At 41.2% G+C, this 27,651-nt stretch overlaps 1 protein-coding gene across 4 annotated transcripts in view; it reads right to left on the minus strand.

The window, feature by feature from the left end:
• Positions 1-27,651, minus strand: part of RORA (RAR related orphan receptor A) — a 347,716-nt gene that overhangs the window by 18,278 nt on the left and 301,787 nt on the right. For all 4 annotated transcript variants that reach the window (XM_079318133.1, XM_079318130.1, XM_079318131.1 and 1 more), the window contains one exon: positions 4,718-4,803. In XM_079318133.1, the coding sequence (XP_079174259.1) occupies positions 4,718-4,803 (86 nt within the window). The remainder of the gene's footprint in view (positions 1-4,717; positions 4,804-27,651) is intronic.

Here is a 27,651-nt window from a genome sequence, read left to right on the forward strand (position 1 = left end):
TTATTAAAAGGATAAATGCTCTATTCTGTTGTTCTATTCCTTTGTTTTTGCCAGGGACACAGAGCTGGCTGCAATTTTTCCACCAGGAAGGAGGAGGTGTGTACATTCAAGCCTTATGCAAGGCAGCCCAGGCCACATGCTTTTCATTGCATGCATGTTTATATCCTTTATTTCATGTCACCTATTGGGCCAAGGCAGAGCCACCCCTCCTGATGAAGCAGAGACAAAGCTGCTGCTGCACTGGAGTCCTGGTGTCTGATCCTCTGGCCCCTGAGCTCTGCACATTGCCTTTTCCTGCAGATGGATCCACTTGGTGCCAGAAGAAGAGCAGAGCACATTACAAGCCCCAGCCTGGTCTCTGTGTTTCACACTCCTATTTATACACAACAGAGTCTATGGGTCTTCGTTTGCTGCCACAAAATCAGGTTTTGGGGAAATAGAACACAAGAACTTTTCATCTGCAAGTCAGTTGGAATAACAACTTGTTAAAAAAAAAAAAAAAAAAAAGGACTTTGAAATGTAAATAGCAGTTTTTGCAGAGTCTATGAATAGTTTCAGTGACTCCTCTGCTCAGCACTGGAGATGCTGGAGCCTGAGCCAGCTGTGCTTCCCTCCTGTCCCAAATGGGAGCACAGGCTCCATCACGCACAGCCTGAAAAGCTGAGCTCATGTTTGGTCTTCTGACAAATTTTCATTTAATGAATTGATTCCTACAGTTCATTAACATACCCACTTCCACTTCTGTATACACATATGTCTTAATTAGCTGCTCATTGGCTGTTTAATTACAAGAAAACAGCTGACAGCTGCCTTGCTGCATCCTAATGGCAGACGTTTTGGAACAACTGTATGCAAGCCTGTGACAACAAAGGCTTATTCATAATCCCATGATTTATGGCTAATACTTAAAGACTTCCACGTATCATTAAGTTTTGCAATATTCTGAGCAATTAACAATTAGTTGGGGGGGAGTAATTTTTTTACTGTTTTCTAAAGTGAACTAACACAAATTGTCTTCAAAGAAACATCAGAAAAATACATTGTAATACTAAAGACAGCCAAATGTTCAAATTGGATTTTAACCCTTTTATGACCACCAGCACATATTTTAGTTGTAAAGGGAGGAGTGCCCTGACAATATTGTTTAATAAACTGTTTCAATAAAGTATTTGGTAACAAAGTCATAGTGTCACTGAAAACAGGCAAACCACTCAGCTTTACATAGATAATAAAGACAGAAGTGAGCTTGTGTTTGTCACAATTAATGAAAGCAAGATGGGCAGGGACAGCACACCAGGTATTGTTTCCTGAAGGAAAGAACCCAAATGTTCTCTGCAGTTACAATGAACAAGATCATTTGAGGTCTTAAAAGATGCAAAAGACAAAAGCCAGTACTGATAAACCCTTGAAAGCATCTGAAACACCCAGAAATGTCCTGCATGGGTGGTTCTGTGAGACCAGCTGCATGCAGTCAGGTAAAAAAAGGGATCACTACTGCATTGGTGGGGCAGCTGTGCATGAACTGTGGACAGTAAAACCAAGTAACTGCATTTGCAAATTAAATTATATAGTTCATTGTATGACAATGTGGAACTGAATTCAACTTGCAGCTAAAAGCAAAGAACATGGATGTGTACAAACCACTCTCCTTTCCCAGCATGGTCCTTCATCCAGCATAAAAGGCTGGATTAGTTCCCACAGCTAATGGTTGAGTGAAGTGCTCCATACAGATACCAGTTTTGTCAGTAGTGCTCTTACAACTGCCCTCTCTTAAAAAATGTATTTTATTTATAATAAGCCACAGAAGCCCTCCTGGATAAAGTGTAAAATAGAGCCTGGCTAAAAACTCGTGTTTTCAGTTAAAGGGGAGATGATGAAGGGGTGTTAAATTTTATTTTTTTAAAGGCAGATTCAAATTGAGCTAAATAGACTGATGGGTTGGGAGTACTCAATGTCTGTGCAAAATACAGCCACTAACTTCATAAAAACAGCCAGCAACATCATAGCAAGGTAGGAAATGAAAACTTCCCAAGAAACACTAATGGGTTTCATTACAAATCTTCAAGCCTATTACATGAAATGCAATGCAACAACTCAACCTGGCCAAAACACTTTCAACTCTGTGAAATGAAAGGGTGGCAGAGCTGCAGAAGAGCAATGGGATCAGCAAAAGTCAACATGACAAAAGCAGCTGGTCTGTGATTTCATCCATGATACAGATTAGGTTTTGAAAAAATTATATTTCAGCTGATTATCAGTATTTACAGAGTAACATTTAAGTTAACATGAAAGTTCACACCAAACTGGAGTGAAACCAGTCCAAGCTGAAAACACCCAACTGTGCAGTGGCTGCTGGTGCCTGTAGATGATTCCTGATGGGTCTGGCTGAGGGCAGCAGCAGAGCTGCTCCCTCCTGCCACCTGAGGCACCTGGCTGGCTCTGGCACCAGGGCAGAGCCTCAGGAACTTCCCTGGGCCTGTGCAGGACCTTGACAAGGCACAGGATGGGAACAAGGTCTTTGCAGCCAAGTACTTTTTATAAAAGAAGCTTTAGCATAACATGAAGAGCAACACAAGCATGCTCAAACCTGCAGCAGTCATAGCCACAGAAAAGCTGGGAAAAGAAACCCATACCAATCCACACCTGGCTGCTTTGGCAGCAGCCAAGCTATGCCAACCTTTTCACCAGCCAAAATAGTTTTGTTGGGTGAGACTTTGTTGACATTACTGTGGAGGAGTGTAGCACAAGCAGAATCCATAAGCCACAGCAGGGCATTTTAAATGCTTCCTGGGCCATGATCAGGTAAATTCTTCCTGTGACTTATGCCCATTAGCACTACCCCAGTCTGTCCCTACTTGCAGGTCATCTGGGCTCTGGCATTAAAGACTGAGCTTCTTTAGGAGTGAGCTTCTCAAAGGAGGATAACTTGGTTAACTAGTTGATATTAACTGGTGATAAAATTCTGTCTGAAATTGTATGGCTACAAAACTTGCCTGTGCTCCTTCAAGAGAAGGAGAAAATGCCAAAGTCATTCACTTACTTCTCACACTCTGCCTTCAAGGTTCAAATGGGTTTCAGTGTGCTGACCATCCCTACCTGCTTGCCTTCTGCTGACCATCCTGGTGGAATTCTCAGAAGCAGAGGATTGCATAGAGCTCCAAGAGAACTTGATTTACACAGCACTTGAAAGAAAATAATTTGTTCTAGTATACTGCACACACATTTCTCAGTAGGTGCATGAAGATGAAGCAAGGAAAACACAGCTGGCAGCTTCCATGTGCTTGGGCTCCTGCTCTGCAAGAAGCCCCTGGGGAGGCCCAGCTGAGCAGCAGCAGCACAATAACCCTGCTGTGTCTGCACCCAGGTTGGGATGCCATGGACTCTCCCCAGGTACTCTGGCCCCAGATCATTTAAAGATTAAAGAGCTCTCAGACCCTGAACATCACTTGGTCCTTGGCAGGATAGTCAAACAGCAGAATTCTCACAACAAATGTCTGCATTTCCCACAGCTGAAATTTGACAAAGGCTGCTGAACAACAAAGCTGGAAAAAGTCAACACTTTGTTATCAATGCACTTTTAGGGCACTTCTTGTATTTTCCATAGCAACAGCAGTCACAAAGGGCAGAGGGTGCTGTTCCCACACCATTCCAAGATTCTTACATTTAATTTATTTCCTTCACTGTTACCAAAACTTCCACAAGACTGAGAGGACATGTTAATGAAAACACAAAAAACTTCCTGGGAAAAACACAAGGAAAACTTTAGAACGTGAATGCAAGGAAGTTACTTTTTGAAGATGGGTTGTAGTATCAAGCAAGTCAGGAGAGTAAAAACTATCATAATCATCAATTCTTCACACCTCAAGTACAGATTAAGAGGAGAAAACCTATCAGTATCAGATTGCAACATATATCCATGAAGAGAGCAACAAGCCAGGACATGCTGTGCACATGTGTCACCCCAAGCCAGCTCTGTAATTCTGCACTAGGGATCAAAAGGAGTGATCAGCTGCACTCCCACCTGGTGCTGGTTTTGTCCAGTTTAATTCCAGGTTGTGACAGATGCACTGAACAAAACAGAAATGCTTCTAGTGCAATCCTTGTTCATGAGATTTACCACAGGTACAGCTCCAGAAAAACTCCAAAGCCTAAACCTTACAGAGCAGTAAGTGCACTGCAAGGAACAGGCAGAGCTCTCAGCAGGACCTGAGCACACTGAACACCTCCTGTGTCACTGTCAAACACCATCTCCCCTGCCAAAGAGAATACATTTCCTACCACAGCAGAGTGCAAAACAAAACAGAGGGGACAGCTCTCACCTATTTCAACAGAGCTGCATAGCAATTTACAGATCAAAAACAGACAGGGAGATGAAAGAAAGCCAGGCTCATCTTCCCTTGGCTGAATGCTCTGAACAGGCTCTTGGTGGTGTGCTTGAAGCAGATCATCTCTCCTGCTTATGCAGAGAGAGACAATGTACAGGACACCTAGCACTACTGTGTGATTTTGAGGATTGTCCTAAAATCTGCAGCAGTGTAACTGTGTGTGTGTCACAGAAACATCCTATTTAAAGTCCAAATGAAGCCAGTACTTGAGAATCCCCAATGATTTTATATTCAACTTAGGAGCAATGCTTGCTCTTTAAAAAAAAGAAGGAAAATAATCACTATCAAAAGGCTAAATGCTTCTTTTCAGACTTAATATTTTAGAAGCTTACCTTGCAGCCTTCACATGTAATGACACCATAATGGATTCCTGATGATTTGTCTCCACAGATCTTGCATGGAATAATTTCAATTTGAGCTGCAACAGAAGCACGCAACCAGTTAATTACATTTTCTTTGAAACACCTTATAAAAGCATTCCCTGATCAGCATTTGTACAGTGAAAACTAATAACCTGCTAAACATTATACTGCATTAACTATTCATTGCTGAACTGCAAGGATCCCCTAGAGCTTTGGACTAAATTATGGCTGCTCGTTATATAATAGCTTTTGGGTTATTAAAATGGGTCATTTGAGAAGGTATTTAAGAACCCACAAGAAGGCTAGAATCAGCATTTCAAAGCCAAAAAGAACAGGAGAGTTCACATTTTGGCCAAAGAGCTAAGAAGACACTAGGAAGGTTTCTTCCAACTGTATTCATGCAAGACCATGAATTTTAAAGCTTGCCCTGCCTGGAAAAAAATGCACCATTTCTACCACAGCCACCAACATCCACTCAGCCCACACCAACCCTAAAGAGAAGTTATGAGGAAAAGAGCAGCTTCATTTTGCATGAGAAATCCAAAACTTACCTATCTGAATCAAAAGGAAATTATTGGTACCTATTTGTGTATTATCTACCACAGAACAAACAAGGCAGGAAAACACAGCTGCACTCAGTTTACTGAAACCAGAGGAGCTGGCATAGTCTGGAAAATGCCATCCAGTTATAAGGCATGAAAGCCCTGATAAATGTAATTTCATACATATAAACCCACATACTGAATTGAGTTTGGTGTGTGGCTATCTCTAAATCAACCTTCCCATATGAACACACAGGTCCAAAAAGAGACTCCTGCATGCTCAGGGACACCTCTCAACTGCTTTTGGAGAACACAAAAAGCTGCAGTTGTTTGGCTGGCAAGTTTGGACAGACTGTGCACAGGCAGTGCTTTAGTGATCAAACACCAGCAGGGCACAGCTCACCTGTGCTCACAAACACAGACCACACAGAGCTAGGTGACTGAAATCCCAGGAAAGCCCTTGCTCTGCCACAGTGTATTAGGATGAGCTGCATCAGTTTTCTGGAAGTGGCTTAGTTGGAACAGTACAAGTGTAACTCTTGCTGTGTCTTTAACTGTGACATTAACAAGTGCTGTTCACCTCCTTGAAGAGCTTAAATCCATTCACAAGCTGCCCAACTGCTTAAGAGAGCTCCTCTTTCATCCAATTTATGGCTATCTAGTCTGTGACAACACACAAAATCACATCTAATACTACTGTCTTACAACATATTAGCTTAACTTCAGTTGTACTCTGTCCTCAAAAACACTGCATTTTGCATGCCATTGAACCCCTAACTGGCTGCTTGTTATTAATCAAGAATCATCTTGCTCAGGATCTGGCCCAAAGCATAAGATAACTATAAAGTAGAAGCCCAGAAGACTTGTAGCACAGCACCAACTGTGCCAAAATATTCCTCCAAAATACTCTCCAGGTGATGCCAAGTGCAACAATGGGGCAGCTGAGCTGCACCCAAATGGGACCCATTTGCTCCCAGGAACTCAAGATCAGCTCAAACACTGTGCTGGGGAAGGCAGAGCCCAACAGCAGGACACACCTGTGCCTGCTTCCCTGACCTTTAAACACATCCTTGCAGTGATAAAATACCAGCCTGAAATCCAGAGGTCTGTTTAAGACACTTAAGGAAGGAAATGCTTCTTCCCCAAAAATCTCACTTTGCCTTCAGCTAACACATTAAACACAATGAAGCAGGAAGGAATGAATAAAAGGAAAAATAATGTGTGTGGTGTTTCATTAATGTGCTATATGAATTATTACTGGAGCCTCATATGTTAATAAGCTTACAGCAGAAAGGGTGGCATAACCTCCCCTTCACATCAACAAATTGGAGAACAGACTGAAATTCACAGCAGCTCAGAATTGGAATCGTGTGCAGTTCATATTCAGAGAGCAATCCTGTGGGTAGATTCCAGAATAGCTCTACCAAATCCCAGTTGTGCCTTTTCAACATATGATTATTTTTCTGCTCTGCTGCAGTGAATCAGCAGCCTTCTGCAGCTCCTTGGACAGGGTAGTGACAAGGCTTATCTCCACAGCTACATGGCAAGCTATTTTCTACATTTCACTTTTATATACACATAATTACTGCCTTATTTTGAATAAGTATGATATAATTGGATCTAGTTTATCTACAATCTCCAGCAGGTTAGTTAAATCACCCATGAAGCCTGTCTATGCAGTCCCTATTTCTTAAGCAACAGGACATTTGCAGAGTGTTTCTGAAAGAAATGTAACATGCCTTCAAAGTGATGGCCTAAAGCTAGTTTAGCAATAGTCTAAAAGGTGCCATAATTAGTCCCAAATGCATTTTCCAGGGTGCTTTGCTGGTATAAGAGAATCTCCACAGATTCACAGGTTCCAGCTGTGCCAGCATTTGCCCAACATAATTTTTATGAGTGCCGGCACCAAATCGGAAATAGTGTTAGAATTCCCGATTTCTTCAAATTTACATCTTCAAGGTACTTCCTTTCAATTAGGCACACAGGATTGAAAACTGCAGCTCACTGCTGCACTCTGAGATGCACAATGGATGAATCTCAGAAGCACAAATCACTCGGGACTGCCACAACCAATTGTAATACAAATTAATGCACAGAGAGATCAGATCAATTACTGCTCCACTGCAGAGCCTTTGCAAATCAACTCATTGAAATGGAACCCCTGTCGCAGGTTCATACACTTCCCATGCAGCATGAAAGGACTTAAGATACTTTAAACTTACTAAATGCAAATTGCCTGTGCCAAGATTATGCATTTTTTTTTCTTACAAGGGTGAAAATATTTTCCCCACTTTTAACTTTGACATGCAAATATGTACTTGCTAAAACCTTGTTCTTATGCAAACAACGCAGGTGGGAAATATTTTTACATGTCAAGAATATGTTCCAACTTGGTTTCTCACATTCCCAGAGTTACTTAAAGCTTCCTACTGTGCTCAAATTAATTGTACCTGTTCTCTGCTTACATTTATTTATATGGTATATTTTTCAAGATTACACAGAATACTCTAATTCATGCTTTAGACTAGAATTAGCCTAAATTACAGTTTACAATTTCTGTCTCCTGGGGTGGTGCTCAGGCTGATTCAGGCTGGTTCATGCATGAGCAATTTCTTAAATACAAACTGCAGAAAAAAATAAACTCTTGTGGTTGCTTAGGAACTGCCACAGATACCCAGGTGACAGATGTAGTTTGTACTCCCAGATTAAAGGCCTAAGACTCTTTCACACCCTGAAATAACAGTGCTCCACAATCCTACCAAGGCTGCCCTGTGCCAAAGGCAGCAAAGGGGAGGAACAAAAACCCAAACAAACCACCAAGAGCAACCAAAGGAAGCTGGAGCACTGAGACCCACCATTGAACAAGTTGTTAGAGAAAGGGCTCCTGAGAGAAAGAAGGGATGTTCCAAGGCTGGAGGCAGCAATCCCTACAAACTGATGTCAAACAAGCTCATCTCCATAGCAAAGGGTCTCTGCCATCCATCAACACCCCTCAGTTAATGTGCCTTCACCTGGAGCTGCTCCTATCACCACACTGTCTGTAACTGTCCTCCAGCTGCAATGCCAGATGAGCTTCCAGAAAAAGGAGTGTGGACCCTGATCTGCTCAAAATCAGACTGAACAGGAACTTGAGCCCAAGTATTACAGGGAAAAACAAAAAAAAACCCAACGTTTTTCCCCCTGAACGTTTATTCTTCCTCCATCCACTGTGTCTTCACACAGCAACTGCCTCAGGTAGTTCTGGTATGCTTAAATAACACCATTGCCTCCACCTAATTCCCAGGGAACATGCCAGCAGTCAGCAGTGAGAGCACCCAGTGACATCTTCAGCTGCCACCTGGAACAGGAGAATATGCCCTACTCCCTCCTGCTCTAGGGAAAGTTGGTTAATCAATGAATTTAACTGTCTTGTCTGCTCTAGACTGAAAGCAGGAAGAAAAGAAGGGAGAAGGGCATATGATTCATCTTGCTCATAACAAGCAACATGAACCCCTGAGTGGAGAGGCCTCCCCTTCACTCAACAGTGAAGGAATTCAATGATACTTTAATTCCAAGCCTAATTTTTAGAAAGTCAGGTAAATCTTACCGTGTCTTACTATTTCTGAATTTAAAAATTAGCATTTTCTGGAAAGGAAAACCTGTGCAGGAGGTGCTCCCTTCCCCAGGGTACCTGGGGTCCCAGCTGCCTGTGTTTGCTGGCACCACGAGACAGGAGCACTCCCAAGGAGCTCCAGAGGCAGCAATGCCCAGAAATTCCAGGTGCACACTTTCCATTCAGTGCAGACAGACTCACCACACACTGCTGAGTGTGCCAGAGCAGTGTGTGCCCCTCAGAGGCTCTGTGGGCACTGTGCATGCCTGTCACATGCTCTGCAGGCAGAGCATCCCCAGCTGAGCACGGGGCTGAGCTGAGGATGTGCCCCAGGGCTCAGAGGGGACAGACAGCAGCAGGGCTGCTGCTGGCATCTTCTGGGGCTCAGGACTCTGCTTGAGGAGCCATCCCTCCCCTGGCTGCAGAACCCTTCCCCTGGATGGGCTCACCTGTGTCCAGCCTCTCTGCTGTGTATGACTGTACAGCTAATTAAGAAGGGGTCTGAAATGAACATGGTGCATGCACAAATTGGGCCAACCTGCTTCTGGAGGGATGTGTGCCAGACACTCCTGCTAGTGCTGTTTGTAAGTATATTGATTAAATTAGGAGGCATACATATTCAGTGACATATTCATACATATTCATTGGCTCAAACAAGGGTACTGCATGTAATGTGGTATTTAAAGCAACATGATATCTGATCACAAACTGAATTAACACGGAATGATTTTACTATATAATATTCTAATCTTCCTGCATTTTCAGCTTCATTACCTAAATAATTTGCTCTGTCATGTACCCTAAGTAATTTGAGCTGGCTGCAAATTACTCTCTGAACACCTGCAGCTTGCACAGCTGCAGTTGCACTGAACTGAGCACTGGTGGCAGCACAGCTCTGCCCAGCCCATCCCTGCTCCCATGAAGGGACCATCCCCATCACACCTGGGACACTGACACCCCTGAGCTCTGGGATGGTGGATGCTGGACACACCTGAGGTGATCTCAGTCTGATCAAGAGCCTGCCCACTCCTTGTGTCCTCACCACAAAGACATTCTGAGCGGGCCCCTCTGGTGACTGCAGTGACAGACCTGGCAACAGCAGCTCCAGAGAACAAACAAAAGAGATTTGTGTCTCATGTTGGATTTTTCTGGGGTCTGGTAAGGTTGAAATTCCAGCAGAAGCCTTCTCAGCACATGGGATATTTGCATCTTCCTCTCTGTTACAGATTCTCCTCCCTACAGCTGAGCTCATTGTCCCTAAGATGGGTATCAGATGGGAAACTTTCTCAGATTTTAAATTTTCACACCTTTGGAAACACTGATGCTCTCAAGCTTGGCTGAAATGTTGTGGAAATGGGGAGGATTAGGATGATGGGCAGCAAACCAAACACAAACAATGTTTCCAAGCCTTGTTTCCTTAGGAAATCATACAGGTAATAAAACAAATACTGAGGTTATACTGGTACAAATCCTTTGAAGTCTGTGGGTGTGATGGGTGGAGCAGCAATGAACATGGCCACCAAAGTATTAATTAGAAGTAAAGTATGAGCAACACCTCAAACACACGAGGCAGAGCTGCTGCAATGGCAGGATGAGCTCTGTGGGCCTGGGCACATCTGGATCCCTCAGCAGCTCACTGACACTGCCCAGCATTCCCCAATGCTGGAAACACCCATATTGAAGGAGATACAGGATAAATAGCATGGCAGCACCTCAGCACTTCTGGGGCTTGCAAGACTGACTTTGAGGAATCAGTATGAATTCCTTCAACATCTGTTTGATTTGGGCACATGGAAGGGAAATGTGTAGTAAGAGCTGATATTCCCATGCCAGGATCACTGAGTTAGGGTTATTGTTTTCCTTTAAGCCACACAAAATTTTACTGACATATATCTTAATTTAAAGAACTAGAGATTTGCTATTACATGAAGCAATGGCCTCAGCAAAGACACGTGAATGTCTAATGAAAGAAGGCAAGATGGAAAATAGTTTGGGTTTTCTAAAAGGCAAAACTGTTTCAATGAAGTTGTGCGATGAGGTCTCTATTTTTAATGTCATATTAAAACAGAAAATCATTGTAAACCCTTAATATCATATTATCACCATAATGTTTTGAATTCCAATAAAGAAAAATCTAAACAACATCCCCACACAAACAATCTAGGACTTCTGCAAATGTTCAGGAACACAAGCTAAAAAGCGATCTAGTGTGTTTAGAGGAACTCAAGAGATATTTTCTCCCTCTTGTTCATGTGTACAACACCACATGATTCTAATTTCCTTCTGTATAACACTCACATCTCTCCACTGACCTGTCTTCATCCACCCAGAAATATTCTCACTCTTTCCTGACTGAGCAATGAATGAAGCTGAAAGTGAGATGATTTGATTTTCCTTGTTGAAGGAATGACAACACAGTGACACTGAAATAATGTCATCTTCTAATGAAATATAATCTACTTTTAATCAAAGCTCTGAACTGCATGTCCAGAAACAGGTGCTGCAGAGACTGTATCACCTCTCCAGTGCTGCTATGCTGTGAGCATGGGATGCTAGCTGGTGTTTCATTTCCTCTAGGTAAGCAGCATAATCGTCCTTTATCTCTACCTCCAGCTACCTCAGATGACTGCTACTTACTGCCAGATCTTGGGTTTTGGTCTTATGATCCTAAGGACTAGTGAGCAGAGCTCCAGCCCCACAGATCTGCAGCATTCTGCATTTCTGAGAGAGAAGCTGCTACAGAGTTGTACAAGAGGAGTGCTGGTGATCTGAACGTCGATTCCTTTCCTTTTTCACTTTCAAAAGCAAAGATGAGAGGTCTAATGACACACATAGAAAAAATTCTCTTGATCAAATGACACAAAAAACAAGTTTTGGGAGCAACATAGGTGTGAACTATCACCACAGAAACTGCCAGCAATGACTTTTGCTGCTCTAATTTGCTACTACATTTATCCAGCAAGCAGCAAGCTGGGGTTTGTGTGAATCCATCATGTTTGTTTTCACAGGATTGAAGAGTTCACTTATGTTTTGACATTCTTAATTTCTTCCTACAGGTGGTTACTAACCTGGAGCATTTATCAAGACATACACCTGCAGCAGGGCACAAGCACAGTTCTGCTGTGATCCAACCTGTACCACTGGGCTGCCCAAACCAGCCAGGGCATATGGTGTGTCAAATGAAAAATAACACAGAGATTGGAGCTGGGGGCAACATGTGTGCACCCTGAGGCAGCCAAAGTGGCCTTGAATGCTCAATCACACTGAGGTTTCGTGCAGTTTTTGCCACTATGTTGTTCTCTTGCATTGGGAAAAGCAAATCTACATCAATTTCTCCTTCCTGGTGTCTGGATGCTGCTCTTTCATTATCTGCCACTAATGGAGAGGAAAACAAGAAGTGAAATCTGCAGGAGAATTGTTGGGAAGACAGAGAATAGGATTAAATTATTTGCTGGAGTTAACTAGACAATACAAAATTAATTCTTCCCCTTTCCTTCAAAAAGAAACCTGTACTGAAAAGCTTAAACGTATTCATACTTCTGCCCCATTTGCTAAATCTCTGAAAGAAACTAATAAAAACTTGACTTAAAGAAAGCCTTGAAGAAATACAGCATTTTACAGAGGAAAGTCCAAATTATCCCAACATTTTTTTCACAGATTAATGTACAGAGTCCCCATTTGATGTAATTTCCTACTTTCAAGTGTTGGACCCACTCTTCTGAAAACTGGAACTTGTTAACTCCAATACTGTCCTCCCACCTTCTCTTCCCTAATTAACTTCACTGGCTTAGGAGAAAATCTGGCATTTCTGTTTATTCACTTGTGGTAGGAAACCAAAGAACTTACCAAGCACTCACCAATGTTAAGCAGCACTTCAAGTCAGCTACAACACAGCTAGAACAGCTCAACAACCTTTCCCTGAATTAATTTTCCTAGGCTGCAAGCAGCTTAAATGACCAATTCTCAGCCATCAATCATTCTGGCCCCTGTTTCCAAGTGGTGAGTTCCCCTATGCAGGAGCACCAGGGGCACTCATTTGGTACCTGAATTACAGCAGCTTTTGTTAAGGAAAGGTGTTTTAGAGCAGCAGCAGTCTGTCCTCCTTCCATACAACATCAAAGTTCCATCACTGGATCTGTTAAGAAGCTACACACACTTGTGCTAATCACTTGTAAAATTGCATCTCAGCTCAGTGACCTTAGGCTGCCTACCAGAACTGACCATAGGACAGCCACAGGTACCTGATTAAAACATCAACAAGGAAACAACTAAACCTGGCCAATCCCACAGACCTGACAAAAAACAATCATTTGCAACACAGTGTTAAACTGATTTACAATTTCAACCAGACCTTTCTTTGGCTAGGCCATCACCTGTGAAATGTGCAGGAGCCTTCAGCCCAAGCAGGAACAGCTCCTGACAGCTCCTCAAAAGGCTGTCTCTGATTAGCAACCCATCCTCACCACAAAGCCCACAGTGCTTTCCTTGGCACTTTCCATTTGCACCAGTCCAGTTCCACTTTAACAGCTCATCCCTCCGGAGAGAGAGCAGCAGCTTGACAAGAGGAATATGGAACTTACTCAGAAGAGGTGACAAAGCAGTGGGAACCCAAAAAGTGTCCTTTCACAGGGTTTGCCATGATTCTGCTTTGTCCTGCTGTTGTGCTGGGCTGCATGGATTTTATGAAGAGCTTGGCCTCTGCAGAAACTGCAGGATCTGTCACTGTGCAAGGAGAAATGGGACTCTCCACAATTAAGCTAAAGCCAGAAAAATGGGGCTAGTGCAAAACAACATCACCACAAGAGAGCTGCATTTTGATGCAAAACCACTCCAATCCTGAATTTAATTCTAGAAGAAAAAGTTGCAGAGGAAAAAAAAAAACAAAAAAAAACAAGTATTTCGCCCAGACTAGAAACTATAATTCTGATGTGACTACATCTGCATTTTTTAAATATTTTCTTTTTGGCTCTAAATGAATTTGATGTCATTAAAAAGGCTTCCTTTGATGCTGTATGCCAAGTAGAATCATTAGTTTCTCACAAAGGTGCACTCTAAATGTCTAGTTTAAATTTTCAGTTTCGGATGATTCATCTAAGAGATGAACAATAACAACCAAAACCAGCTCCAAAAGTCTAAACAGTAAAAAGCCTTTTAGCTGCTTTTACTCACTCATTTATTAACTCCCTCCAACACCTCCTTCCTGGATTAATCACCCAGCAGCCAATACTGAGCATGAATTCTTCAGCTCCATCTGTGACTAACATCTCTTGCAAGCAAATCACAACCTAACACCCTCAAACCTCACACAAGAGGTTCTCCTGAAGTCCACACTCTGCATCTTTCTAGCTTGACACAGGGTCACTTGTTTTTATAATACAAAGATGTTTTCCACTACCATTATTTCCAGTGTGTGTGGTTTTGTCACAGCTCCTCTTCGTGAGTCCTCTGCAGAGGTCATCAGAGGATGAGTGAAACTGAGGGACACCAGAAACCACATCCTCAGCTGCTCCTCCAGGTTTTGAAAGGGGAGCACAAAACAGATTAACTATACCCATGTTTTCTCCATTTTCAAAGAAAATATTACTGAAGTTCAAAACCAAGCAGTGGTTTACAGCAGATAAATGTTTCCTCATACATATTAAGACACCAGCAAATACAGGTATTAGAGAAAGCCTTTTTTATGACAGAAGGTCAAATCTCTGCTGAACAAATATACCTGATTTTCTCTCCAAGAAAGACACCTCATTCAGCCCCTGCTCCACCTCAGAGGGAGCAATATTAACATATATGTGGGATCAGAAGGATTCCTCAGATGATCTCCTGGAAAAGGGAACAGGAAGGAAACACTATGACCCATCCTCAAAAACTGCACCAGAGAGAAAATACAATCACTGGAGACAATAGGGCTTATTATTATTATTAAATCTTATGGGCTCTGGCTTACAACTAAATAAATGACCATCAGTCTATCAAACAACTTCAAAAACATTTCTGTCACAGCTAAAGCTTTATTCTCAAACATTTTCTTCAAACCACACATTACAGGGATGTCCCCCACCAACCATGCTCACACTACCTCTCTGGACTTAATTCTGAGCCTCTTGAGGTCTATATATGATATACACAGTGTTTGAAAATCACCTTCATTTCATGACAACGATCATGAAAGAAAAAAATGCAGCTGTTTTAGAAAATGACAAGCTTGTGGAAAGAATAGGTCTAGCAAAAGCTCTTCCTTTACCACAATCAGATTAGGTGCTACGACCTTCATTTAAAACCCTTTCTGCCTTCTCATTTCGTAGCATTTAATTTCCTGCCTCTTGATGATTAAACCAACTGAAAGGTAGTAGATAAAGCAAGTTTGCTTGCTGTTCCAAACTGATATATTAATGCTTTACACTTAAAAAGCTTTCCAAGTGTCTTCAGAGGCTGATGAACAAACATTGTGCATAAACCCAGTCTGAGGTCAGACTGTGGCAGCAGATATGTGCCTGAAACTTACTCCAACAGCTCTATTCAAGGCACAGAATACCTCCACCGCATACATTAAGGAAGCTTAAAGTTAAGCTTCACATATTTAAACACTAACAAAGTCTACTTAATGGCTGTCTTCAAAATGACAGTGGCCTCCTAATCTGCTGCAGATAAAGAAGTGCCAAGATTAATGATTACATAAGTGCATCGCAGAGCCCAGAAACAATAATCAGCTCTTCTGTTGTTATTTGTGTACAAAGGCTATTAGAGTCATCTGACATTCCGAAATCCAATTTAAAGTTGTTAAACCCCTTTCACGTACTTACTTGAGGTTGGAAAACCAAGAGGTTCAAAAAGGGAAAGGAAGGGTTGGATTTCCTAATTCTTTTCCCCTTAGTGATTTTGCTCAAATCTCTCTTTAAGAATTGCTAAAAAAGAAAAGCTTAAACAATGCCTGGAGTAACCAATATTGCCGCTGAAGGAATAATACCAATAAAACCTTAACATGCTTAGACAGCAAAATTTAAAACAATGACTAGAAGCAAAGTAACTATTCCACAGAAAAAGATCCCATTGAATTGAGGATGGTGCTGTCTGTGCAACTTCTCTAATCACACCATCAACTGCTTTCCCACAGAACTCCTTTAAAATTCAAAACATGAGACTTTACATAGTGATTTGTGTCATTATAATCAATATAAACAAGAATACTGAATTCAAAGTAAAGCATAGACATGAGACACAAGAAAATCTAATTTCATTGTATATGTTTAAATCACTTTGTGGTAAATTGTTGATTTTTTGTTTTGTTTTTATGTATTTTCATTGTTTTGTCACTATAATAATGAATTGCTTGTTTGGACAGGAGCAGCCTGTCCCTGCTGTTACCTGCTTGCTGGGAGTGTCACCTGAGAACAGGTTCCAGCCTTGTCCAGACCTGGTGGGGCTTGTGGCCACTGCTGCCTGGGCTCTGCCAACGTGTTTGGGATTGCTGGGACCTGTACCCAGCACAGTGGGCAAGTCACAGCCACCAAGAGCCTGTGCCAGGGGCAGTGCCAGGGGCAGGACGGGCGTGCTGGCAGAGCTCAGGCTCCCCACGTTTCCCCTGCTCCTTATCAATGCATTCATAAATTGCCTTATTGATAGCCCACCCGATTTTGGTAATTTATAACAAAAACAACCTTCTTTGTTTCTGACAGTTTTGAAACAAAAAAATCCAGGATATTTTATATTTTATATTTTATTTTAACAGATATCACCTATATTTAGTGATTTGTTATTGCTCAGATATGAGTGGTTATTTGTCCGAATGTCAACATTGAGTTTTAATTTTTCTATAGTTAATTATTAAAAAAAGACCAAACCAGCTTTTAAGTATTTGTAATGTCCTCAATATGAATTAATAAGTTTTGAATTTCTTTAAAGAAGAAGTAATCAAATTTATGCCTTACAGATTTCTTATCAGTATTTAAGCTTTCCCTTCAAACCAAATTGCAATAAATTTCTAGTTTACATTTCTCAAATTATCGATGAAATTCTTCATAGACACAAATTAAGACAATTTCTACGATCATCATTTGAATTGTAAGATTTAATTCGAGCCAAATTTCCATTCAAATTTCCAATTCTGAAGGAATTTGATTGACATCACACTGAGCTTGTGAGGGGCAGAGCCCAGAGCTGCTCTGTCCCTCCCTGCAGCTGACCCAGTGCCCAGGACAGCAGAACAGAACCACTGTGGACTGCTTCCTGAGGTTTCTTCTTGACAGCTACAAAATGCTTTTCTAGTGTAAAGGCAATTAAGTGATAACTGCATCAGTGCAGAGGGTATTCAAAATGCTAATACTCCCACCCAGATAAGTTGTCAACTTTGCCTGCTTATTTATCTCCAGCTCTTGGAAATTATTGCCATGAATGCTCCACTGCCTTCTTCCATTATCTTTGCAATCCTGCTTCTTGCTCACAAAAAAGCAAAAAGCAGAGCATGTAAGGACTGCACCACTCCAACCACGCTGGGGAGTAAAGTGATACAGGAACAGAAGCATTAGATGATGTAGTTCAGAAAAGCTACTGCCATATTCTGCACTTCTCAAAGTTCATTCAGCTTTCCATCTAACCTAGAGAGGTAAGAAAAGCTGCTCTGCCATCAGAGGCTCCTGTACTGGAGAAATAACAGCAGTTTGCATCATGAATTATCTAACGTGATTTGCCACTTGAGGAAAAGAAAATCTATCCTGTTTGGTGCTGTGCCATTTGGCCACCAGACTCTAGAATTTTAATGTCTGTTATCTCTGCAATGGAGATAACACAACGCTGCTCTCAGATATCTAGCTCGAAAATGGTTTCCTCACCTCAACACAAGACATCTTGTGTTATGTAACTCTCCAGTCACATTGTGTTATATGTTTTCTAAAGGGAAAAAAAGCCCACGAAAAACCTGGAAAATTTACTCCTGAACACAAAGGAGCTTGATGGAACTTACTATCAACACCTATATGAATGCCTTAATACTTTTGTTTATAAAATTCACAAAATTGCAAAATGGCCAGGAAAAAAATCCCCCAAACAGGAAACACTGACACGTTTTTTAAACAGTCTGACAGTTCAATGAGGAGAACACAATATTATGACCCACAGAACTGGGCAAAATACAAGTATGAACAGGAGAACACAGAATAAGATTGTTGATTCAGGTGTTGCTAAGTGCTTTTGATTGACTAAAATGAAAAATCCAACTTGCTTCACATGGCTAATACTACATTCTAAAGGCCAAATCACTCAAAAGGTAGAAGCTGGCAACTAGTATCAATTTGTGTTTCCTCAAAAAAAGATACTTGATCAAAGTATGAAGAAAATAAGAGAAACAGCACCTGTTTTACTACAGTCATTTCATCCAAAGACAATCCAAACCAGGCAACTCCAAATTCTGCTGGAGTTTTAACACTGTACTAATTCAAAAGGCTCACAGTCAGTTGCTGTCCTGTCCTTGATGAAGACCCAAACCATTCAACCAGAACTCCCCCCATCCCACTCTCTGAAGAGTATTTGCAGCACAACTTTGATTATCCAAAGCTCCTGGGGGACAAATGGAAGCAGAAATAAGTGGGGGAGCAGCCAGAGGTCTTCTGAGAGTAATGGAAGTGAAAGGAGAGGAAACAAACTCTCACAAAGAACTGTTGGCTCAGCTCAGCCCTAAAGTTTCCTTATTCCTGAATGGAGCATTCATGAAATAAAATAAGCTTCTTTAAGCAAACATTCCAAATGATTGTAAAAACCATTTGACAAAGTGAAAAATTACTGTTCATTTTGGTAGTAAACTCTCCAGAGAGAGACAGGTGTTGTTCTTAACCAGTGGTACAGCTGCTAGCAATGATTCTAGTAGTGGTTAAATCTAGTCAATGGTTAAAAAGCAGCCAAAGTCTTTCCAAATCTGTGCTTCCCTAAGTATTATTTGGAAAACATTGCTAGAAGATGTTCCAAACTGAGTAAAAAATACAGATTTATCAAAAGCCTACATGTGGGAAGAATATCCACATAGAAGAAATCTGTTCTGGGAGTTATGAGTGCTTCACACAGAAACTACAAGCTTTTATTTATATTACTGCAGCACAAGCTAATGCCAATTAAGTAGGAGAGTCACTTTGGATTTAGCACAGAACCTGGCCCAGGGCACTGGCACAGAGAATAGAAATAAATACTAATCATGCTTGCTCACACTGAGAGGATTAGATAACTACAGACGTAGGAAATTAAAACCACAACAAGATGACCCCACGCTCATGATTTCCCTGTTGTAGCAGATCAGTCAATACGAATAATCGACAATGTAAATTGAAATCCTCAGATAAAAATAATGGTTTTACTGCTTTATTTCTCTTCACTTGCACATAAATTGAGTTGACTATCTCTGACAATGCCACGGTTTAACATTCTAAACACACTATCTCCTTTAACAATGCCTGGAATAGAAACAAGCTGCTGAGCTAGATCCTCAAGGGTGAAAACCAACATTGCTGCACTGACTTCAGTGGAAGCACATCGATCTCCACCAGCTAAAGCTGTGGGCCCAAGTGGGCAATTAGGGTTCTATTATATGCTAATTTAAATAATGTACCACAGAACATTTGCTGTACAATAAGGCAAGACTGCATTCTTCTGTGGAGAAGGGCAAGCATTTGCTGTGGCATGATGCTCACAGATTCTGGTTTCAAAGAGCAGGATGAAGTTTCGGTATAAGCTACTCCTCATAATAACATTTTTAAATCTGCAATTACTCCTACTACACTCCTTTAGGAAGCCTATAATTATTTGGTAAGTTCTTAGCAATGTCTAGTCTAGATCATAATTGCTAGCACTGCCTCCTTCAAAGGAACTAGTGACTGTGTTAAAACCTGGTTCTTGTTAGGTTCCTGCTACACAAAGTGGCTGTTCTATAAATGTTATGATCTGTGTTCAGTTGAGGAAGAAAATCAGATTTATGCTCTTGATTTAGTCTTGAACCTTTGAACAAGGCCAGAACAATAAAAAACCAAATACAACAATCCCACACACATTTCTTCTGAGGTGGTTGGGTTGGAACAGGGGCTGTGGTTGACACAGGCTCTCAGTTTTTTTACAACAGAAATTTATGGCAGAGGATCATCTGCAACATCCTCTCACTCTCTTCAGCCAGCACTCACACTCCAACCCCAAAATTAAAAAGCAGAAAAGTTGGGGAACAGGGTTCAGCAACAAAGATGGCAAAAAAGATTTTCAGGGGTCATGGGGCAGTTCAAGTGAAAAAGTTGAAGATATGTTAAAGATATTAACAGCAGTCATTAGAAGATGTTTTGCTCTCTTCTGCAGCAATATTTTCAGTAGGAGAATTCCTTCCAGTCTCCTTGTAGATGTCATTGGCACCCTTCTTCCTGCCTTAGTCATCAACAACCAAGTTATTAGCGTGCCAAAGGCCCTGCATAAATTTTTGTGGACTTCTGATGTAGTCAGAGGAAGGCATCATTCTGCAGTTACAGGTTCTCCTGCACTGCAGTCCTTCCAGTGAAGCAGCAGCATTTGGTACTTTGTTTTCCAAGCTGGACATTCACCCAGCACAGCAATTGAACAGCCCTCTGAGCAGCTCTTTTGAGACAAAGGTCAGCAAAACAAGAGAATTCTCCCCATGTGTCTGACTCGTGAAAAGTCATGGCAGACAGGCTCCACCAAAGACCAAAATCACACACACAATTCCAGTTGGTCTCCTTCTCCATGAAACCACTGAGGGCAGAAAGGCCAAGGAATGGGGGCTCACATAGGTCAGTCTGGTGCAGGGTGAGATGAGGCATTAAGTTTGCACTTACAGCACTTTATTCCCTTTACAAATGTACTTTTTCTGGTAACTGTGCTTCTTCCCTGCTTGCATTTACAACTACTCAGAAATAGTTTCACTTCAAACAGAAAAAGGTTATACAGAATCAAGAATTTTTAATGATAGCAGTCACACACAAACTTGCCAAGGAGGGAAGATGGAAAATGGCCCCAGAGCAAAGACTGATGGAAAAACCTCCTCTGTGTTCTACACACAGTTTGTCCCTATGCTTTGGATGGGTCTGCAAACATGGGGAAAACTCAAAGCATGCCATGTGCACTGCAGAGAAAGAACAAACTAGACCTTATACTAGTTAAGGTTTTCATGAACTTGACCCCACTAACTCCAGAAGCATTTCTGGCAGGAGGAAGCTCCAGTCACTGAGCAGAGCTGGCCTCGCCTCCCTCCTGCTCCCACTCCACAGCACTGCAAGAACGAGTCAGGCTGGAACTGCTCTTGGGGGATTAACTTTAACCTGAATCACTTTCTTGACTTCATTCCCCACGTGACAGCAGAGATGCTGCTGGTGCTCACACCAGGGAGGGGTGTGTTTGTTTGGCAATGCCACCTTTTGGGAGGCCAAACACACAAACTCTTGGCTGCTGAATTTGTCCGAGATGATCTGGGGCAGCAGGCAGAAGGACAAGGAACACACGGCTGATTTTCCAAGAAACAGAATAGTCTATGAATAAGTCATTGGTTTCTATGGCCAGTATTGCTGTGAATCTTTAAGCAAGCAACTTATGTGTCAATTCCTCAGCTGTGAAATGAGGACAAAGCTTCCTTACATCACTAAAGTGTCGTAAGTTGAAAATTAATGACTGAAGCACTTGGACACTCCAGTGCTGAAGGCCAAGTCAGTCTGCAGCTACAAGAGCTGAGTGATTAGTGACAGGGAGGGGCTAAAGAATCAACATATTATTTTTGGTTGACTATTTCCTTAGAGGATAAATGAGAGTAACTGCTACTTACTTGATTGCAAGGAATTGAAAGAGCTTTCTGTAGCTCCCTCATGGGTGGACACCTAAACAATTAAATAGCCATGACCTAATTTTAGTCAGAAACCTTATGTCACAAAGAATTCACAGGGAGGCGTCTTCCGTATGTGCAAAAGTAATTGCACTATGCCAATGTGCTAATTTAGCTGTACAACATTTAGGGATAGACTGCATCCCATTATTCTTCCTCATATTCCCAATTCCAAAATTTCTGATAAGAAGAGATAAAACTGCATGATACAAAATATCATAGGATTAGGACTGAAAGAAATTCTGTGAACACATTGCTTCCAGCATCAGCATGATGGAATCAGTTCAAGGAAAATTTACATAAACAGAAACAATGAGGGTGGTAGATAACATTATAATCAAATTCATCTTTTGTGTGATAGAGATGAGAGAATTTCACTCAGCAGGTTTTGTACTGTGCCCATACAGACCAGCTATACTAGAAGGCACTTCTTTTTTAAGTGCCATAATTATGCACACAGAGCCATCAAGAGATAGAAAACACATCCTGATTCTAAAACAAGTTGCTCCAACAGCTTGTTTTCCTCATAGTTACAACCTGTCCTTTCCTTCTAGCCTGAATTTTCCTGCCTTCCTTCAGAAGCAAATGGGAAATTCTTTTTCCTCTCAGGCTAGCTCAGGATTGGTACCACAGGACTGAACAGGTGTGACTGCATGTCCCTGTGCTTTAACAAGGACTGAGTGTGTGAGCCAGGAACCATCCCAGAATTAGATACACTGAACTCCTGTAAAATGAGCAGGACTTATGAACACACCACGAGTTAAATGACTGAACAGCTTCATGGAGCTGAGCACATCCTTTCTGTGATGTTCTGTAGAACATTAGGATTAGAGGCTTCCTATCTGTGAGGATCTATTAAATACCATATTATGCTTGGATACATGAATAGGAGCCACGTAAATACTTCAAGTGGTAAACAGTGTTTCAAGTCTTACTGAGCTTATTATGTCTCAAGAGCTCATTATGTCCTTGCTAGATTACAAACACGTATTCAGAAACAAACACAAACCTAAGGAAAATAAGAATTCCCAAAGACAGCTTTAAATTTAAATACCAGCCTCAGAATTTTTGCTTTTGCCTTATGACTTTGAGGCATTGGGCTGATATTCTAAAAATTCCTGGAAATGGTTAACATTCAAATCCTGCTTCTTTAGGCCTTTGGGTGAGGGCATCAGCCATAAGTAATAATTAGTGAGTTACAAAAGGGCATCAACAGAAACTGAAAATCCTGCACTACTAAAATACAAGGTAGACTACAATGTCTGCAGCCAGCCTGGCACCTTGCACTCCAACCAACAGGAATTTTGATGGACAAAAGAATTACTGGCCTCCCAAAGGAGATCCTTCTGGTTCTATGGGCAGAGAGTTAAGTATCCTGTAAATTGCACCCAAGACTCAAATCCTCGTGTTGCATTTGCTTTTCTTCAACTATTTATTTTCTGAATTTGTGTGGTTAGGCAATAAAATGTGAATCTCTTGATTTCTGGCTATGACACAGGCTTCTTGTGTGGCCCAAGCAACATCCCTTAAGCTATGTTTCAGTCCCCTACTCATGAAACAGGTAAAGCACATCCCTCAGTGATGTTTTATGCATAAATTAACTCATGGAAGCTGATTTTCAAAGAGTTCACTAATTAACATTATAGACAGCCCTACAGATAGAGAGATTGTCAGAGAGCTCTGTCTGGCAGCCCTGGCCCAGGCAAAAATCTCATTCCAGAAGTGATGATACAATCTGCATACAATTCCAGAAAACCAAGTTGACTGAATTCCACAAAATAGGTTTTATAAAAAGACTCTGTACTTCCTACAGTAGTACACAGTCACACAGGAAAAGAATTTCATACTGTGTAGGGCATCTCCTACATTTAGTTGTACTTGGAATGAAATGCCATCAATTTTCAGCACAATTTGTATGTGCATCTTGATGAACTTTCACTGGAGAAATTCTAAAACATCTAGAAAGCATTCACATTTGGAGCAAAGACTTGAATGGTGGAAGCTCTATTTTTCACAAATATACATTTACAAGTTGCTGGAGGATGTAAAGACAGTCCTACAGATGCCATGTGGATTATCCTGCATTTCCAGATGTAAGCTCAACAGGGCAGATAATGTATTTTTCTGTTTATGCACTGGCAAGTGCCTTGCTTGTGATTAGGACAAAGTCCACAAGTAACTTTATTTTCTAGTATTCATAAACCAGTACAATATCTAAGCACAAAACAAATTACTAATCCTTCTGCCTACACTGACTAAAGAGGGTAAAGTGAGAAGGGACTAAACCACAAATGTTAGCTGCTTCTTTCCTTTCCTTCAAACAGTACAGGATATAACTTGACAGATTTACAGCCTTCACTATCATGCAATTTATCAACCTAGAAGTCTAAAACCTTTTAAAATCAGGTCATTTAAAAAAAACCACCTTAATTCAAACTGTCAATATTGGAAGACAAATAAGAGAAAGTTTTTACTTTCTCTGCAATTACAGTTTTCAGGAGCTGAAATATACTTTCAAACAACAACTTCTGTGTCAGCTATCACCTTGCTCACACAGCAAATACTTCAAGTTTTCTTTGAAACATACCAGCTTACTGATTACAGGAACTAAATAACAATTACTGCTTTGATTTTAGGACCATAACCCAGGACTGGAAAATGGATTTGTCACATTTGTTGCTGTGCATCAACAAATTCACTTGCTTCATTTCACAGTAACAACCTGATGGTCCCTGTGTAAAGCAAATACCTGAGCAGCAAGTCCAGCTGATAACAATCTTCAGGATTAAACTAAGTTTTTTTAATTTCTCAGTCAAAAGTACAGTGAATTTCATCTTTGTCTGGTGTTTGCTTACAAATGATGTAATTAATCCATCAAAAGCTCTGTCGCAACATAAATGGCATTCAAAATCAGCATGCACAAGTATTGTCATTAAGTTTATTTAAAAATAAATTGCCTATGATTTAATGACCAACTAACTAATCAACACCAGCACTTTTCTAAAACACAGACTCAACTCCACGTTGCACAGTATTACATAAGGGGGGAGGGCCTGTCTGTGTGTTCACACTCCTGGCCCAGAATGGAAAACTTGGAGCTAAAATACAACCAGGGCTTCCCTTGTGGCTTCCCATAGTCCTACAGCTGGAATGTGGCCAGCTCCAGGGGAGTTCCAGCCTGCCCACACTTCAGTCCCATCAAGGGCAGTTTATCATCTTTACACATAAAAGAACACAAGGGCTACCAGAAGAAATACAGCAATACTGCAACTTTCAACTTTTTGGGATCACTTTTCTTTGTCATGGAAGGGAGAAGTGCTCCTTGCCCTAACGAACTAGACTTGCCACTGCTAAATTAAATTAAATTAATACATCCATTTTGGAAATATGTACTAGTAGGGCACCAAAGAAGAATTTAGAAGCCCTGTATTTCCCCCAGTGAGGCAACAACACGAACTTTTTAACCCATTCAGCTATTTTGTACTAGTCTCACTGAGCTTAATGATGGGAAATTTTTGACCAACATACTTTTAGACAGCAGGAAAAAGCCAGGCAGAAACAAGTCACAATCCAGAACAATAGTGCAGACACATCAATTGGGCTGCAAATTTTCATCCCTGCCCCTAAAATTTAAAGTCTTCCCCAAACCGAAGAGAGCAGTTTGAGCCCACGCAAATAAAGGATTATTAGCCCCTATCTATGCCAGAGATCCTCCAAAATTAGGTGTTACTCAAAGGTACAGGCTTTGCCACTCCTAGGTGGTACCTGCCTTAAACACATTCCCACGGTTTTTCACCTTGCCAGAGAGGGGAAAACAGCCAAAGCCAGTGGTTCTCTGAGAAAAGCAGCTGTGGCTCCCACCCTCTGGTGCTGGGAGAACGAGCCTCCCCCAGCCCAACACAAAACCTGTGGTGGCCCTGAGTGTGGGGAGGGCTGGCAGCAGCTCTGCAGAGAGGCAGGAACCATCAAGGAACAGGCAGTGACTCACTGCGTGTGATTTACTGCCAGGCACTGCTCCCAAACGTGTTAATAAAGCTGCAGCCAAAGAAATGTGCATCCCTTAGGTCTTGTCTTTGTTCCAGCATGGCCAAGACAATTGAGTATTATTTTTCAAGTAAAACAAGAATGAGATTCTAGACAATATTTCTACCACAATTAATATTTATGCTTTGCTGGTCTACTTCACAGCACTGCCAACCCTTGAGTATTTAATAAAAAAAAAAGAAAGCACAAAACAAGAAAGAAGTAAGAATACACCGAGACACAGAAAGCTGTAAGACCCACTAAACAATGTTAGTTAAAATCTATTTGGATTTCAGTTTATTTGGGGTATTTTCAGGTTTCAAAGACAATAGAGAGAAGCATTCCATAATCACCACAATCAACTGCAGCAAGATGCAAATATAAAACCAATGAACTCAAACAGTCCATGGCAAAGGTCTAGAAACAGAGAAACAAAGGAAGGCTGAGTTTGAAGAATGGGCTTTCCCACAGGTAGTTTCTGAATTGAGTCTGGAGATTTCTTTGTTAGAAAAGCTAGATAAGCTGCATCTTAGATGCATAAAATCACAATATATATACAAGCTATATCCATGATTAAGACCATTAAGAATATTTTCAAGCAATAGCTGAGAAGCAGCTATATCCATTTGTTTCCAAAAGCCAGAGCTGGACAAAATCAGAAGAGTGGGACAGAAGATAGAAACACACTGTGAAGTGTGCAACTGAAAAAGGAAAGCATTTTCCAATATTAATTTTGTTTCATATGGACAAGAGGAAAATATATGTTAATATAAGTCAGTAGTTTGTCAAGAAACTGCAACGAATTAATGAAAAATCATTTGACCTACTGGACTTTTTTAGATGCAGTGATTTTATTTTTTAATGATAGAGGTGAATGAGATGGAGACTACTGTTCTAAGCCACCTGATACACCATAAATAAAGTTTTCTGGCTATCAGTGTTAGCAAACATGCCAGCACTGGGTTCTCCTCTTGAAGATGAAGGTGGCAGGAAGGACAGTGGGAGAAGCTTGCTCACCCTGCTGCTTCAGCAGAGCTGAGGAATCATAGTTTTGGATGACTACTTAATACATAAAACATTATATATAAAAAAATGTAGACAAAAAGAGGGTGCCCATTCCAACAATCTTGAATGGAAGTATGAAACTGTATCATCTTTTGCATTTTCCTTGCTTCCTAGTTCCAAAACTGTTGACCAGCTCACTCCACTATAATTCTGGTTCTGTGTACTTCACATGTGATTTAAGTGATGTCTGCTGTGTTTTGTCAAAGGACTCAAGAGTAAGTCCAGACAGTTTTCTTGCCTCATGCCAGTTCATTTTAATAAACTCAAATTTACTGGGCAGTCTACAAGCACAGCAGAGCTTTCATTGAGACTTTCCTGAAATCAAGCTTGTAGCTGATTTCTGGTTAATCATGCTGATAACCAGAACAGTTTTGTATGTTTAGGGAGCTCATGATGAACAATTAAATGTTTCACACACTGCAGCAGCCTGGCAGGGTAATTCCACATCTATTTCCTCCAAAACAGCAAATCTGAGAGCACCAGTTTCTCCTCCAGTAAAATAACAAGAACAATTTAAGTTTCCTGAGGGTGCCAATGATCACCTAGAGGTGTCCCTGGCACAGAGTGCCACAAGGTGCTAATGAAGTCAGAAGTGTTTTGGGGGTGGTAGGCAGGGAGAAGAGCTTTAAGAGACCAGACATCAGTTGTGGAAGATGGAAAGACAATTAGATGGAGAGACAGTTTCTTCCAGTTGTTGATCCTCTAGTGTTCTTTGAGCTACTCCAGAAGGGCACTAAAGGAGCCAAGGTCTCCTGAAGAACCAAGAGGGCAGTGTTGGAAGGGTACAGCCCCCAGAGGGCTTTGTCTTTAACTCTTTCACCCTGATTTGAACCAG

This window comes from Erithacus rubecula (genome assembly GCF_903797595.1).
Source record: "Erithacus rubecula genome assembly, chromosome: 14".
In the NCBI taxonomy this organism is placed as follows: domain Eukaryota; kingdom Metazoa; phylum Chordata; class Aves; order Passeriformes; family Muscicapidae; genus Erithacus; species Erithacus rubecula.